This window comes from Grampus griseus (assembly GCF_964374135.1).
Source record: "Grampus griseus genome assembly, chromosome: 17".
Lineage (NCBI taxonomy): Eukaryota > Metazoa > Chordata > Mammalia > Artiodactyla > Delphinidae > Grampus > Grampus griseus.
The window spans coordinates 4,312,204-4,329,572 of NC_139011.1; the positions used below are offsets into that span (position 1 = coordinate 4,312,204).

General features: G+C 54.1%; 1 protein-coding gene across 1 annotated transcript in view; it reads left to right on the plus strand.

Moving 5' to 3' along the window:
- Positions 1–17,369, plus strand: part of COL22A1 (collagen type XXII alpha 1 chain) — a gene marked incomplete at its 5' end in the record, with an annotated part of 239,043 nt that overhangs the window by 147,272 nt on the left and 74,402 nt on the right. The window contains 8 exons of the mRNA XM_082674806.1: positions 2,014–2,046; positions 4,957–5,010; positions 5,284–5,337; positions 6,114–6,167; positions 7,941–7,994; positions 9,580–9,633; positions 12,251–12,355; positions 13,115–13,159. Of these exons, the coding sequence (XP_082530932.1) occupies positions 2,014–2,046; positions 4,957–5,010; positions 5,284–5,337; positions 6,114–6,167; positions 7,941–7,994; positions 9,580–9,633; positions 12,251–12,355; positions 13,115–13,159 (453 nt within the window). The remainder of the gene's footprint in view (positions 1–2,013; positions 2,047–4,956; positions 5,011–5,283; positions 5,338–6,113; positions 6,168–7,940; positions 7,995–9,579; positions 9,634–12,250; positions 12,356–13,114; positions 13,160–17,369) is intronic.

Below are 17,369 nucleotides of genomic sequence, written 5' to 3' on the forward strand. Positions count from 1 at the left end.
AGGTGAACGTGGCCATGATGCTGGCCATGGCGGGGCATGTAGGGATTGGTCATTTAGTAGCTACAACAGGGGACTGCCTCATGTGGAGGGCAGGAGATGAGAGAGCCTGAACACCCAGAAACCCCATCTGCAGTGTGACTAAGATGGGCCCTCCGTGGTCTTCTCTGTGTTACATCACGATGCCACCACTGTTTTCTCCCCACACACAGGCCCCTCAAAATGAGACACAGCAAGTATTTCAGAGTCAAATTTAGAGTCAGAACTGGCCGTGTAACATTGTTGTTTAAGACTGGTAATATTTAACGTAGGCAAGTTTGCAGGGAATGAACACCGCCTTTTGGTGGGAGGCATAGTGGTAACGCTTATTTGAGAGGTTACTTGGTATTAACATATCGTAAAGTGTCTGTCTAACCATCAGATTAGAGACTCCATTCCTAGGCATCTAGCCCGAAGAATTATTTGCACTGTGTGTATTTAAAAAATCACGTACAAGGATTTACATTGTGCTGTTGCTTATCATGAAAAATCACAGGCAACCTACATGACCAGAAGCAAAGAATTAACTAAACCACGGAATATGTGTATCATGGAATCCTACTTCATAAAAATTAAACACACACACGTGCACTACGCATATGGCTTTAAATAGATGCCAATATTCAAGAAAAGTTAAGTAGCAAAACTAATTTATGAATTACGGCGTGTGTGCAGGCTAACACGGGCTCCGCAGCCCACCTGCGTGATGTCCAGCATTCACTGGCCGTGTGAACTTCATTAAGAAGTTTCTTTCTCTGACCTTCAATCTTCTTACGTATAAAAGCAGGGCAAAAACAGATAAAACTGCTTCTTTTACTGTGAGGAATAGATGAGTTAACACATATCAACAGCCATAAATAATGCTTGCTGTTCTTATTTGTATAACTCTCGTGCAAAGTTACGCATTCCTATACATTCATAATTGCAATTGGAAATAGATACAAATGGGTCTAAAATATGCTAAACTGAAAAACAGTGTTTTCTTTTGGGGACGAGACTGGGGTTTGGAGAGATGGAGGGCACGGTGTAGGAAATGCCCTTTTTCTCCCTCCTTGTTGAATTCATTGCGTTTTTGGACTAGAACCCACGACGTCCTTTTGTCCGCTCACTTATATTTGAGCACCTGCTGAGCCAGACGTTGGCAGAGCCTCGTCAGGGAGATACACTCTAGTCACGTGGCGGCCCAGACACACGGATCCTGCAAATCATAGTAAATGCTGTGACGGCAAAGAGCAGGTGCATAGCAAGGGGGCCTCATTTATATTTGAGTGGTGCAGGGGGAGGGAGATCTCTGAAGACAGGACATTCAAACACGAGCTCTGAAGGGTGGGCTTGGTCAGTCAGGTAAAGGAGAAGGGAAGCGCGTTCCAGGCCAGGGGAGCGGCGGGTGCGGGAGCTTTGAGATGGGAGGAAGCAGGCCGCCTGGGAAGTATTCATGCAACGCAGAGGGACGGCCATGTGGGGGCCAGTCCATGGGGTCCTCAGCTGCTGGGACAGAGAGTTTGCATCAGCTGGGCTCCCTGGGCCCAGAGCTGAGTCCCGCAGCCTGGCTTCCTTGTCACCTGCGTCGTTGCCAGCAGCCGCTGGTGGTGGAGGGGTCCAGCGGTCCAGGCACAGCTCTGATTACTCGCGTGGATTCTTCCGTTTCGGCCCCGCCATACCCTGAGAGGAGACTGTGTCATCCCATTTCACCGATGAGAGCAGAGAAGCTGGCAGGTGTCCGAGGTCACACAGTTTAAGGTGGAGGTGACAGGCTTTGAGCTCAGGCTGCGGGACTCCAGCGTTCCCACAGCTAACCACTGTGCTTCCCGGATTTAATACCTGCTCAGGGACTTGAAAGGAGCACGGGATCCTAACTGTCAAAACTCGTCATCGTTAAAGGAGCCCTCGGGGCTGTATTCTTTTACTCGGTAAATCTGTCAGAGGCAGGTTGTTAACGTTGATTCACGTCCTTCTCATTTCTGGCTTCCTTTTCAGACGTCCCCGTTCACGCCGCACCCAGGGATGCCGGTAAGTAGCAGCGGCTCCTCGGGGCTGCACGGTGTCCCCCAGCCTGGCTCGCGATGTCCCCAGGGGCTCTGGGAGCTGGGCCCGGGCCGTGTCCTAACTCTCAGCCCTTGCGTCCCAGTCGCTGCCAGGCATCTGGGCTTCCCGACCTTGTCCTGGCAGCCAGTGGGGACAGACCCTGCGAGGAACCAGCTCCAGGGTCGGACAGGAGGTTCCAGGGGCCTGGAGGCTGCCTGCCAGTAGCCAAGGGCGAAGGCCAGCCCTCTCTTTGGGTAAAGTTACCTCCTCACTACACAGAGAGTGGCTGGTGGTTCCGAGCAGGACAGAGTCATGTGGGCTGGCAGAAGACCAAAGGGCAGAGCAGGCAGTTCAGTGGGTGTCTGCAGTGAGGGGCCCCGGGCCTGGAGGGCCTCGAAGAGACAGGTTGAGAGGGGCAGTTCGGAGGCCGGAGGGGACCCAGCCTGCGTGGAGGGTGGCTGGCGGAGGGACATCTTGTGGCTTCTTGTGAAGATGAAGACGCTTGACCGAAAACGATGCTCGCCATGGCTGCAGCCTCCAGGAACCTTTCCCTCCTCTTTCCACGAGCAGCCCCCGTGGAAATAAGCGCGTTCAGGGGCTCTGCCTGCCCTGAGGTCAGCAAACAGCCTCCTGTGGCTCCTTTGCTCTCAGGGACGTGGTTCTCCCGCTGTTAGGACTTGACAGGCCGCACCACGCGCGGCGGCGGAGGGGCTTGTGTGGAGGATCCACCTGTTTCCACGCTTAAGTAGCTGTGACTTAAGAAGCTCAAAAGGACCCTGTATCTGATGGAAAAGAACAGAGTAGAGAGAGAGAGAGGCTGAGTCGGTGCCGGAATCACTGCGGAAGTGGGAGGATGATTTTGAGCTGCTTCGTAGGAGGAAGCGAGGGCGGGAGGGCCGTCACGGGGCAGTGCGGCTGCAGAAGTGCTGGGAGATGCGGGGGGAGCAGGCTGGGTCCTCTCCTTTCTCAGAGGAAGGGCTCAAAGGGACAAGGCGGCAGAGCCTCGAACGCGGCAGGTGCAATGCAGGCATCGCTGTGACCGTCCCTGTGCCCAGGGATGGCCCGTGGCTCGGAGGAGTGAAGCTCCTTGCAAAGGGCCTTCCTGAACTTAGCAATTGAGACTTGGTTGTCAGCCACGAGGCCCTGGCCGAGCCCCACCGTCTTCCTCTTCCAGGACCACACGCACCTACCCGATGCCTCTGGGTCTCCCTCCCTCACGCCCACCCTGAGTCCCCAGATCTTGAGGCAGACCTGCACATCCAGCCTCTGCTTAAAGGAATTGCTCCATAAAAGATGATTTCCAAGGTGCTCCCATGGGAAGGGACTGAGAGAGAGCCAGAGGTCTGCCCAGCCTCCTCTTTGAATCGCAGTGGTACCACCTTCCTGCAGGGTCGGAGCTGTGCAGAAACCAGGAAGTCACTTTCAGATGCAAAGCAAGGAGCCTGTGTCCATGAAAAAAAAAAAAAAAAATTCATTGTGGATTGTTGCATGAATCCCTCTGGGGCTGCCTCATTGCCATGGTAACCGTGTTGTATTGATGGTTTTGAAAGATGTTCTGTTTGATTTCTCCTTGCTCCCAGCTGTGTGCCTTCCAGCCCCTGCACACGGGGAGGGCTGCGAAATTTGGAGGGGCGGCAAAGTTTGCAGCATGATTAAGAAGGGGAATAAAAAGGGGGAGGAGGGCTGGAAGGAGAGCCCCTCTTCCTGCCGCTCCAGGGTTGAGAAACCTTCTGGGGATGTCAGGGACCCCAGCGGGGAGGCCTCGAGGTAGCAGGGTGATAGCCGTTTGCGGAGAGCAGAGCAGGGGCTGTGAGATGGTGAGCAGATCTGGAGATGTCAGAGAGGAGAAGGGAGCCCACTCCTTAGCTGGAGGAGGGAGGGCCAGGCAGCCTCAGGCTTGGAGACATTGCCGTTAAGAACTTAAGTGAGGCTTTGTAACTGGTTTAGAAGCAGCCACCTCGGGAAGGCAGCCTGACTCCACCCCCTCAGCCTGCAAAGGATTCCCAGACACCCAGCCAGTGCCCTGCGTCTGCTGAGCCCAGAGAGGGGATTTGGCTGGGCTGACATCACCAAGGGGGCATTTGGGGGAGAACGACGCTCCCGCATTCAGCGTTCAGCAGCTACTGATGGGCACCTAGTGTGCACCCCTGCAGGGAAGACTCTGCCTCCTGGCTCTCAGGCCCTGGGTAGAAATGCCTTGAGCATCTTGCCTGTGAGTCCCCAGCGTCTCTCCTCTGTCCTGGCCTGACCACTCCTGGTTCCTGAGCCCGCTTCCTGCCACCCACTGTTCCTTCCCCCAGCTGGCAGAAAGCGTGTGCAGGCTCCTTCCCTGTGCGTCACCCGAGTGCGTCCCGTAAGCCCTTTCATCTTTGCAGATTGTATCTCCAGGGACTTGTGGACCAGACAAAAGAATTTTGCAAATCCCCCAGCCCCCCGCGGGAACTTTTCTAGGAGGAAACCATGCTAGAAATAAGGGTATTGTTGTCTGGTGACCGGAGCCAGAGTGCGTTCTTCTGAGCTGGTGGGAAATGGAGATTCTAGAAGGAATGAGCTTGCAAGAGCAACCTCATTTAATCCAGGCTCTCCGAGGTGTACTGTGCAGATTCCACTCAACAGCTGGTGCAGAGGGAGTGACGCCCCCAGCCCAGGGCCGTGCAGACACTAACTCGGGGATCAGTGATGAGCTTGGGGGAGGGCAGGCAGGAGCCTCGGGGGCAAGGTCTCCAAAATCTGCCCACGCGTGAGTAGAAAGCGGCGTGGAACCTGCAAAGGGCAGTTGCTGGCGGTGCTGGCTTCTCCTCCAACGAAGGGGTGTGTGCAGGACAGGCAGGTCCGCGCGGCCTGACCTGAGGGTGGGCTGAGCATGTCTGCTGTACTCTGCTTCCCCACCGACAGGGAGAACAAGGGCCCAAAGGAGAGAAGGGCAATCCCGGCGCGCCTGGGGAAGCGGTGAGTGCCCTGGGCTCTGCGCCCTGTGCCCCTGCCCCTCGCCCCTCACTCTGGGCGGCTGGTTAGACGGGACGTCTGAGGGCTGAGCGGCTGCAGCTCTGAACTGCGCACAGGAGCTCCCTGAACTGAATGTGGCCCCTTCCTCCTCCCTTAGGGGTCCAAGGACGCCCCCTCCGTGGACCTCAAATTATGCCCATTGCACGTGTCCATACCTCCCCCATCTGCCCGGAGCAGGGGTGTGACCTAGTCCATTGATAGGTTGTTTCATTTCAGGGATCACAGGGTCATCCTGGAGAACTGGGGCCTCGGGGACCCATTGGACCACCGGTAAGAAAACTCTCTGTCCACCTGTTGGCTCCTAGACCCGAAAGCCCCGCCAGCGCCTCCATCCCTCGCTGGCCCCTCTCACCTGGCATTCCTGGAGTGTCCACCAGGGGGCACTGCCACAGGCACTGCTGGGACTGTGAGTCCAGTGCCCTGGGGCAGAGAGGACCTCACAAAGCGCCCCAAAATGCAGCCCCCGGGGGCGGACCCCGCCTCTGGGGCCCAGGATGTCGCTGCTCTGTCGCTGAGGTGTCGGTGTCGGTGAGCTGGGCTCCCGCCATGCACTCCCTCCCCGACTCTGTGCAGCCGTGCTGGGGACCAGGGCTCCCCGAGGCTTTTCAGCGGCGGGAGGTGCCCTCCTCCCTCCCAGCCCCGACTGGCAGCTGCAGTTTACGTGACGCCTAGTGTGTGTTCGCGTCTGGATCGCATTTCCCTCAGTTCTGGCTTCGTAACCGGCTCTTTGTTGGGCAGTTGTTGGTGTTCTCTGAGAGTTCCGTGGGAGCGGCCCGTCTGGGCTCAGACGGCGAGGGCCGCCGGCTGGCTGTGTGCCCCGGGCCGGGCTGTCCCTCTGAATATTGTTCACGTCAAGATAAAGGGTGGGTGCTGCTGTCCCGGGGGTGGGGAAGACGGAGTACGATACCGGAGGCCAGGAGCTGTGATCTCTGTCCTTCAGTTCGGATCACCTAATTCTGATGACGAAGGTGCCCTGACGTCCCCGCATGGGGCCGAGGACGGCGTTGCCTGTGGCTTCTCACCTCCCCGTTTTGTTTCCCGTGCAGGGTGCCAAGGGACAGGAAGGCGCGCAGGGGCCGCCCGGAGCAGCTGGGAACCCCGTGAGTCCTCCCGGGTCCCACAGGAGGGGTTCTGGGCCAAGCACCTGCCCCTGCCCGGGCTCCCAGCTCTGGGCAGAGTGTGGGGAGGGGGCCGGGAAAGCGCCGTCCACGCTAGAGGGCTGGCCGGGGCCGGAGCCTCCTGAGCAGCCAGGACCAGAGACGTGCCGGCGTCTGCCACGTTCCCAGCATTTCAGGGCTTCGTCCACATGCCAGCCCCGAAAGGAGTCTCCCGCACACACATGGGTGGCGCACACGTGGACACACGCAGACGGGTTTGTCCCTCTGAGAAGCACGCCCACGTGCACATCCACACGTTTGGAAACCGAGATGCACACGCACCGTGATGCGCACACACATATGTACACCCGTATAAGGACGTGCACACATATAAATGCAGTTCTGGCAACTCCAGGAAGACAAGCACACGGGTACCCTCACGCGCTCGCTGCTCCTGGCCCACTATCTCCGTGGGTCGGCACTCGTGCCCCTGAGCTCTGACTAGCGTTGCGTCTACCGGAGCGGAGCCCCGAGCCCAGGCTTCTCCAGGGAGCTGACAGACTCCCGCGGGGACTTCCAGGAGGGGCGGTGGCATTAGAGCAGCAGCAGTGCCAGGCAGGCAAGACTGCAGGCCCCACGTACCCGGCTGCAGTCTGCTCGCACGGCCCAGCCCACCGTGCATGTGACTTAGTGGGAACGGGTCAGCCCCGGGAGCTGGGCGGCGTGGACGTCGCAGAGAAGGGGCTCGCGGTCAGCTCCTCCGTGCTCCCAGAGAGAGACCCGCCCGAGCGCAGCCTGCGGGAGAGGGAAGCCGAGCGCAGGGGCGCGGGCGGCAGGAGAAGTGCGGGGAGGCCCCAGTACTGGGAGTCCCCTGCGTCCCCGTCTCCCTGGCGGTGACCCATCTGGAATGTCCTCATCCACCTCTCCCGTCATACACTCGTCCAGCCACCAGTGTTCAAATCCACCTCCTCCAGGAAGCATGCCCTGATTCGCCAGTCAGATCCAACACAGGTACGCACACGCACACGCACGCGCACGCATACGCACGCGCACGCACACGCACACGCAAGCTTTCCCCCGTCAGTGCCGGAGCAGCCCCGGCATCTTCAGAGGGAGCCAGGGCGAGAGCAGTGCTGCTGAGGCCCGCTCAGGCTTCTGCCACCATCCCCACCGTGAACTCCCCCTCGGCCCTTCACCAGCGGTTGGTCACCAAGCCCGGGTCGTTCCTCCCGGCACCGTTTCCAGGGATGCCTCTTCCTGTCCAGCCCACGGCTGCCTCTCGTGTCCTCTCTCTGGTCCCCGAGGCTTGCTCATGCCCTTACGGTCGACCTGCGTTATCCCGGAGCATATTTCTCTGCAACGCAGGTCTGCAGAGTTTGTCCCATTTTGGGGGTTTTCTTTCCCCCAGGCTCTGAGGATAGAGGCCAAACCCCGCCCGAGACACGTGCATGTTTGGATCCGGCCTTCCTTTCTGCCCGCCCTGCCCAGCACACGTTCCACCTCTGCCGCCTATGTGCTGTGGTCTTAAGGAAGGTCCTAGGCTGCTTCTGTTCTCCTGTCTCCCACCTCTGTGCTGGAATCCCACTCATTTCAGGCTTGGCGAGTTGGGGTGCACCCGGACGGGAGGTTCGTCTTATCTGTGGAGGGAGTTTCAGGTTAGAAACGTTTCCAGCAAATCAGGGAGAATTGAATAGAAGGCAGGTTTGGAGGGAAACTGGGGGAGCTGCTTATAATCAATACCTTGGGCCTTTCTAACCTTCTTTTGTCTCTTAATAGGGCGCTCCTGGACCTGTAGGTCCCCCTGGTTCCAGTGGCCCCCCAGGAAGTGCGGTGAGTAATCGGGGTAAGGGGAGAGGGCAGGGACACCAACACTGGTTGTGGCTCCACAGTGCCCATCTCCTGAGTTAACTCATTTATCCTCCACAAAACTCAGGGGTGTAGGCATCCTTACTCCCATTTCACAGATGGAAGAACTTGATGTCCCGACGAAGTCACCTAGAAAGTTACCAACCTGAGGTTCTCGGTAACTCGTGAGGTCTCTGGGTGGTAAATGAAGCTATGGTAACTGCAGAAAGCTGTGAGCATCACTGATGTTGGAATCAGCATCAGAGTTTGCCTTGGAAGAAACAAAATGAACCTACAGAAGTGGAAGAGGCCCTGACTTTTGGGCTGCCCAGGTTCTGGCCACAGCTCTGCCACTAACCGGCTCTCGGGCCTCCGTGAGGGGCTCCTGGAGACCTCTGCTTTTTCATCTTCAAGATGAAAGGTTCACCCTTAACCTCCTGCTGCACTTGACTTAGGGAGACAGCTTCCCCCGTGGGGGCCCCAGGGGTCTGCTTTAAGGACCCCAGCTTTAAGGTCCACCTGAACGTTGATTTCAGCTGTAACGTGTGCAATGAAACACCCAATGGCATCTAGTCAAGGGTAACCGAGAATTGTGCTCCTGAAATAGATTGAGACCAGTCCTGTTCAGTCACCAGCCTTTCTGTTAATAATCATAGCCGTTCAGAGGACAAATGTGGGCATATATGTGTGCCAGGCACTGTTGTAAGGGCTTTACACGAGTTCGTTCATTGACTCCTCGGGACCCTGGGAGGTGGATATTAGTATTGCCCCCATTTTATGCAGGAGGAGACTGAGGTACAGGGAGACTGAGTCAGGTGGTTAGTGGTTGCCGTGGATACTGCTGGACCCTTGCCTGTACCATGTCACCCTCCCCACTGCAGTGCCAGCCACAGACTTCCAGGAGCCAACGCTGCATTCCTCTGTCTGAGGGTTTCCTATGGCTTTTAGAGACCTCACTGTGCAGCCACGTGACACGTGGCCAGGAGCACCACCCACCAGCAGAGCCATCCCTGGCTGATGGGTGTATAAACGGCCCAGCTTCTCCACTCCTGGTGGAGCCACTCTGAGTGTGTGTCCTGCGTTGGCCCCCAGAGCCCCCAGCAGGACCGAGCTCCAGTTACACGAACGTGTCACTCCCTGCCTGTCCTCCTTTTTCTCATGTCCCTGCTGGTGCTTCCGTGGAACACCTGCACCTGAGCCTTGTCTCAAAAACTCAACCTCTGGGGGACTCTGAAGACACAGGTGGAGCAGGTCAATGATGCCAAGGCCGTGTTCTTAGGTCACCCTCATCCTCCCCGAGGTCCCCTCTGAGAGCTGCAGCCCAGGGTGGGCAGGGCACCAGGAAACACATGCCTGCGTGGTTAGAGGTCTCGTGTTCCAGGTTGAGTGACAGACCAGGGGAGGAGCAGCTGAGGCAGGCTGGGGGAGGTGGCGGCGAGGAATTTAAGCCGGGGTGGGGGGGATGAGTGGGGACAGAGCTGTAATCATTAACTGAAAGGGGCTGATCGCCCTTCTCTGGGGGCGGCAGCACTCTTAAACTTCACCTTGTCAATAACCCCTCTTTCTTCAGGGCCCCCCGGGCACCAGAGGCCCCCCTGGGAAAGATGGGGAGCGCGGCGAGAAGGTAAGGTGCAGTGTGATCTCTCTGCACACAGCAGCTGTTCTCAGCTTCTCAAGCAGGGAAGGAGGAGCCCGCTCTGCCCAGACCTGGTTTAGGACCCAGGGTCCGAAGGGCTTCTGAACAGAAGGGTGGGAGGGGCCCTGCAGTCGTCTTGTTTAACCCTCACAGCGGACCCGTAGGGTAGGTGGATCCCCATTTGACAGAGGTGGGGACCGAGGCTCTGAGAGATTAATTCAGCTCTCCTACGTCCTGTAGCTAGTGAACCACAGAGCTGGTCGGTCTGACTCTAAGTCCATTTTCTCTCAGTTCAGCGCACCAACTTCGCCCTCCCACACCTTTGTGTGCACAGTTAAACCTTCCTGAGTTGTAAGAAAGAGCTTTGTTTATTAGGAAGAAGAGAGACACGGTGTCCCCCCAAAACGCCAACACCCCGGGGGCAGAGAGGGAGGTCCCGTGGACTTCCGCAATCCCACGCCACGTTTCCCGAGCTCGCGTTCTAGGAAGCGTCTCGGAGGGGTACTCCTGACATCTACTGGCATCTAGTGGGTGGAGACCAGGGATTCTGCTAAACTGTCGCAGGACGGCACCCCCTTCTCAACACAGAGCGCCCGTCCCGAATGTCAGCAGCGCCGGAGCTGAGAAGCCCGGACTGCAGGCACCCTCTGACACCTGCATGTTCTCGTGTGTAAAATGGAGACACTGAGCACAGGTGGCAAGGAGGAACTGAAGCACTGATGTGTCAGAGGGCGCGGCAGAGAGCCGGTGATGGGGGCTGACGGCGGTTCGCTGTCTCGAGCCACCACGTGAGGCTTCGCCTCCAGGAACGGGTGTCTCGGCGTCTCCACGGCGCCCGATGCCTCCTCCGCAGAGGGCCCCTCCCGGCACTGCAGTGTCTGAACTTGATGCAAATCCCTTCACGTCCACTTCGCCTGAGACCTTTGAAAGGAGTGATCATTTTATCTTTTCTATTTTGGCAAAATGCAACAAGGATAAATAACAAAATTTTACACTTTGGTGGGAAGGCTCAGTTTTAAAACACGTACTTCAGAGAGGAAAATGATTTACTGCAGAGAAAAATGATCCGCCAACCTGTGGAAAATAGCCTTAAGCGAGGGAAAACAACCTGGCCCATCGGGTTTTCCTAGATTACACCATGTCTGAAGGATTAGGCTCTATTCAGGGACGTAAGTGGGGCACTAACCACTTAGGAGGAGCTTAGAAGAGGGTTAGAAGAGGTTTTTGAGGACCAGTTGAGCAACGATGAGAAAAGCTGTGAGCTGTTGGCTCATTCAGCCTCAAGGGGGAGCCAAACACTTCTGCTTGTCTGAGCAGGAGCCTGGGCTGAGGTCCAAGACCCAGGGCTGCATTTGGAAGGGCACTTCCCTCCGGTGCTCTGCAAAGTGGTAAAAATCCCGGACAGCAGGATGTGTCCAGTGGCTGGCCTGAGGCTTGTGGAAGCTGATCCCGCCCTGGGCCTGGAGACAGGTCCTCTCCATGCCTTGCTTTGCCCCTCCTTGGGACATCGTACCTCACCTCACCTCTGCATCAAATGTCGGAGGCGGTCAGATTGCAGCCTAGGCCCGAGAGAGCCCTGCCTGGGAAAGGGAGTTCCTGCCTCTCACTTGGTTACCCCGCAGCGTTCCACAACCAGGGCTGCTTCGGGGCTCCTGGCTTTGTGGTCAGAAAGGGTGAGCAAACTCCAAGCCCAGCTCCCTCATTAGATCCTGGTTGTCTGTCTCTCCCCACTTTGGAGCCCCGGGCTGTGTTCACATCACTGAAAGTCTGTCATGTGAAAAGGGATTGGATTTCGTCTGTAGAGCTCCAAGGTTGAATGCCAAACATCTGGAAGATTTCAGAGAGGGTTGGCTGAATATAAAGGCACACTATGTAATGGAACTGCCCAATAAAGGGATGAACAGCCTGATAAGGTGGTGAGCTCCCTGCTCTCATAGGAGTCCAAACAGAAATGGGAGGACTGCCTGGAAGAGGCATACGTGATGGTTTCCTGCAGTGGGAGGAAAGTTGGACTAGAAGACGACTAGCATCCTTCCTGTTCCCATGTTCCACGTTGTATAGTTTGCTAAGGCTGCTGGAACAGCGTATCGCAAACTGGGTGCCTTAAACAACAGAAACTTACCGTCTCACCATTCTCACCGTGTCAGGAAGTCCTCAATCAAGGTGTCAGCAGGGTTAGCTCTTCCTGGGGGCTGTGAGGGAAGGATCTCTTCAAGGCCCCTCTCCTTGGGGCCTGATGGCTCTCTTCTCCCCGCATCTTCACGTTGACTTCCCTCTCCACATGTCTGTGTCCAAATGTCCCCTTCTCGTGAGGACACCAGTTCATACTGGATTAGGGTCCATGCTACCCTAGTATGACTGCATCTTAACTAATTACATCTGCAAAGACTCTATTTCTAAATTGAGATACTGGAGTTAGGGCTTCAGCATATGAATTTTGGGGGGCACATTATACAACCCATCTTTCTATGCCCTCAGAAGGGATGGGCTTTCTGAAGCAGGGCATCACCAGGAAGCCCACCAACCCCCTTCAGGTTGGTTCACCACTGAAAAGCTTACTCTCTGCATGTCACTGATCCTGGACACTGTCCACTTTTCCTTCCAGGGAGCAATGGGAGAAGCAGGAAGCCCAGGGCCAGGTGGCCCCAGGGGCGATCCTGGTGCCCCTGGGCTCCCAGGGCCACCCGGAAGAGGGAAAGATGGAGAACCGGTAAGTGTCGGGTCCAGGGTTTCTGTGCCCATGACGATCAGGCTGGAATTAGAAGAGAAAAAAAGAAAAGGCTCACTGGTCAAGCTTTGCAGAAGCGGAGTCATAGCCAGTGAAAGCAGGTGGACTGGGAAAGGGGTCTTGGGTGGGGGAAGCGTCTTGCTCCCGTCCACTTCAGGCCAGTGCAGCAGAGTCCCCTGTGGACTGCTGGCCGCGTGCCAGGCTCCAGGCCGGACGCTGGGGACACGGAGATGGGTGAGCGCCTGTGCTGTTGAGATGGTCATGAGACAGCCAGGCAAACATAACCATAGCTCAGGCAGTCCTGGAGTGCACATCCTGGAGAAGGGCTTCCTGGTCTGTGTAAGTCTGGGGAAACCTTGCACAGGAAGTGGCATCCGTGCGAAATGTGAAAGTTGGAAGAAATTACTTTTTAGGCAGAACAGCACAGAGAGGGTGGTCCAGACAGGTAAACCGTATGTGGAAACGCATGAGAGCGTTGTGTGCATGGGGACTTACAAACGTGTTGGAGTGTCACAGACACGAAGTGAGATGTATTAGTAAATTTTGCTGCAGTAATGAAGAACCCCGAAATCTCAGTGGCTTTCAGCCCTTAGCACTACATGAGGACGCAGGGACCTTTCCTCTGTACAAAACAGGTCACGATGAGAGTCCCATCCACCTGTGGCCCCCCGCGGCACAGGGTAGATGGGTAAGTGCTCACTCACGGTCCCATGGTTATCTTTGTGCCGTTCATTCTCCCAGGGCCTTCGTGGACCACCTGGATCACCTGGACCTCTAGGAACTAAGGTAGGTTTATCTAGCGAACTGTGAATGCCATGGGTTGCACTTAGGGGCCAAACAGAAGTTAATTGTCAGCATCTCTGGTCACCTCAGTTTACTTGCATGTTCATCACTTTCCACTTAACTAAAGGCTCGGTGACTCTGAACTGTGACGTTAAAGTAGTTGCCACGTAATTGTTGCTCAATAAATGTTTGCAGTGAAATCAAGTTGCAAAAGATGCTTTCAACCAGCAAAGCAACAGGTCTATCTTGTATTATTAGTTTAATTGGGGACACAAACGATCCCCAAATTTCAGATGATTAGCACAGGAAAAGTTTATTCCTCATTCACAGAGTGATGGGAGCTGCGGTGGGTGAGGAGTCCTCGTCTACCTGGCCGTCCAGGGACCCACGTCCCTCCAGTCCAGTGCCATCCCTTCCTCTGGGACTTCAGTGTCTCCCAGAGCCTCCGTATGCGGTGGCAAATGAGGGAAGAGACGGTAGAGGATCTTGTGGAAGGATTTTGTGGGCCAGGCCTGGAGGTGATCACTCATTTCCACCAAACTCCTGACACTACGGGGGAGGAGCGGTCGTCCTCTAGCTGGGCCCTGGGAGGGAAGGCAGACGCTTTGGCAAACAGCAGGCGTCTCTTGTTCAGTGCACCGGCAGCCACAGCTCAGAAGACATGACTTCACCCCTCAGGGAATGTTCTTAAGAGAACCTTCCTGAGTGACTAGGGAAGTTTTCCTGGAGTTACTTTCACAGCGAAGCAGTCATTCATTGAGTCAAATGCATCAATTAACAGTACACTTCTTATTTCGTCCATTGCATATCCACTGAGCCTCTGCCGCGTGTCAGACCTGGAGGTGGGCTGTGGGGTGACAGGGGTGGGTGTCACGTGTTCCCAGCCCTCTGACAGCTCAGGAGCTGGGGGAGAAGCAGACTCACAAGTGCTGGGATAGAGGGAGGCTGAGGCACAAGTGAGCTCAGAGGAGCCTCCTGACCCAACCTCGTTTGACTGTGGAAGGCTTCTTGGAGGAGGTGATGTTTCTCCTGATTTTAAAGTGCATGTAGCCATTGGAAGGGGAAGGTGAGGATGGAGTTCTCTGCAGGGTACTAACGTGGGAGAAGGCCGTGGGAGCGTGAGATAGACTGTGTTCAGAGTAGAGCGTTGCTGTAAATGCACCTGCAGCCAATGAACCATCATCTGACCAGCTCAGACGTATAAACCTAAGAATGCGTGTGACAGGGCTCGCCTCGGCAGCACAGATACTAAAACTGGGACGATACAGAGAAGATTAGCGTGGCCCCTGTGCAATGACACACAAATTCGTGAAGCGTTCCATGTTTTTTGGCTAAGTGATTCTGTAAATAGTTAAATAAAATTTAATAAGTAAAAAATTAAATAAAATGCAGTAAAGTTTAGAATTTATGTACAAGAAGAATGTGTGTGACATAGTCAATGATAGACATTAGAATGTTTATTTTTTGCTTTAGTTTAACATATATTCAAAATCACATAAATTAAAGAATTACTGTATAATTATGATATTTTTATCCACTTACATATATTTATGAAAACAGTTTTAAAAGTTCTTTTTATGTGCCTTTGGTGTCATGGCCCGTCATCCCTAGACCCGCTTTCTGAGTCAACTAGCACTTGCCCAAATCAGGTCACCATCCGTCCCAGTCAAGTTATTGAAGATGTAACACAGTGGGAACCCGTACATGCTGCTCTTACTGGCATTTTCATCTCAAGGCCCAGATACCCACTGTTTTTTTTCTTCCTTTTATTCTGTAGTTGTGTCTTTGGGATCTGAGGAGCATAACCGCAGAGTATGCTGTATTTATTATATGTAAAAGGCTTGTTTACAGTAATAACCAGGACCTGGAATTTGAGGCCTCGGGAATAACTGCTGTGTCTACGTTCAACTTTCTTGCTTCATGATTTTTTCTGCTATTTAGGCAGGTGACCTCTGTAATTGTACTAAGCTTGCACTGATTGAGGTCATAGTAGGCTAACGTGCATTCCCCTAATAGTGATTTTGTAGTTCATGATCAAAGGGGAAAAAACAAGAGAGTTCTTTGAGTGATCTGAGCAAATATTTGGCAACTCCCCAGTTTCTGAAGAAGAAAACAATTGGAAAGAACTTTGCCTGAATTTGAGGGCGTGTAAGATAGTTCCTTGTGCCTGGAACAGTGGGAGTGTATGGACAGGAGCAGGAAGCAGGACCAGATTCTGGAGGCCCTATGAATTAACAGCCAACTGAAGGCGTGTCTCCGAGGTTCCGCTGTGATGCTGTGAGCCCAGTGTCTGACTGGCAGCGCTCCTGTGCTCTCAATTTCCCCCCTAGAGGAGGACCTTCAGGACCTGGAAGGAAGGCAAGGGTACCGGAAAGGGCACCAGAAATGGGAGATGGGGAAGATGGCTTAAAAGGTCCTTTTCTCTGTGATATTTCTGAGGTTGATGAAATCTTTCTCCCAGGCAGTTTGGGGGAAAATGATATAATGCAAATAAAAATAGTTGTCTACCTCTGCTTGTCACAGGTACATGCTCTGTACATGTTAGTGAGTCTTATCATTAGATCGCCCTGTGGAGTCTGCTTCACGGTTGCAGCACGAAGGTGGGGAACCTGTAGGCAAGTTGCTGGAGAGCCCAAGTGGAAGTGGGAGAGGCAGCAGTGAGGAGTAGAGGGGAAGGCTGAGACCCCGGGGTGTGAGGAGTGCAGGGGCCTTGCCCTGGGGTCCAGTGGACCAGCCAGTTTCAACTCCATGGGACCCACGGTAAGTCGTGCTGTCCCTTTGGCCAAACACATCCTCCTATTTCAAATGTGAGATGTGTAAACAGATGACCCTTTCAGTGTTAATATTGTATAATATATATTTGTAAGTTAGAATGTAGTTTAGAATGAAGGTTTCCCTAGTAAGCTGGGAAGGTAAATTGGAATTCAGGTCTTTAGTTGTAGAATGGGGGTCCCATGGGGGGGACCAGGAGGGAGGAAGGGGACACAGAGAGAGAGAGAGAGAGAGGGAGGGAGGAGGGAGCGTTCAGCAGTGTGCCTTGCCCAGGCGCTGTCCCTCGTTCCTGGTGCTGACTGAAAACCCCTGGGGATTTCAGGGTGGGTGCTATAGTGTATAAGGGTTTTCCTGGGCACCTGCTCAGCCCTTCCTAATTGCTTACAACTGCAGGAAGACTCTTAAAGATGCCTTTCCTTCTCTCGGGTGGACTTATTTCTAGCCAAATGAACAGACTTTGCCTTCATACAGAGCTGGGTTAGGATCCCAGCTTAGCTACTTGCGAGACAGATGACTTAAGGGCAAGTGGCTTATTCTTTGACAGACTCTCTTCCTTTTCTGTATAAAGGAGTAAAGCATAGTTAACCCCCAAAGGGCTCCTGTGGATAAGTGATCTCACAGCACATAAATGTTCAGTAAATGTCATTCTCCTTCCATGACTTCACACATCTCTTACCTGAACAGTGTTGAACTGGCCCAAAATGTTTTGCAGCCAAAACAGATACTCCAGTCAGTATTACAGATTACAGCTCACACACCCCTTTTTTCTCAATCAGGAGCCACCTTGCTTCTGCTGACCGAGCTTTAAGGTCTTTTGCCCTTTTCTTGAAGCCACTTTCTCAAAGTTTCAGTCCATTAAGCTGTGATGTGTAGTTGCTTGGGGTCAATGTTAGCATCACAAAGGGCCATAAACATACCAGGGCCAGGCCTGGCTACCCTGCAGCATAGATCAATCAGTGTGACTCAGATTCTGGGCTGGGCTGGGAGAGGTCTTTCATCATATTCCCTCCTGGGTAAAAAGTTGATTTTGGTCAAAAGCAAAATTTAGTACCTGACAAAATGTGAGTGATGAGAGGTTCATTCATTCGGGCGTTCAGGAATTTGCTATTAAAGGGCTATTCCAGGCCCTACACTGGGCATTGTGGATGCGAAAGCGTGTAGAGATTGTACCCAACATAGGGTCTGACTCATTTTTGGTACTTTACAAATATTTGTTGGATTAATGGTTAAAGGAATGAATGGATAGTTTTCTTCTTCTTTTAAGACACACAGGAGTCAGAGGGTCAGACAGACAAAATGGGAGGGCAGTGTGTTAAGGTTAATGAAGATGTATTCGAATACCTTCCGGAAGGCAGAGAGGAGGGCAGGAGGAGGTGGGTTTATGGAGATGGAATGATTGGGCTGAGTCTTAATTGGTGGGGAAGTGTTTGGAAGCTTAGAA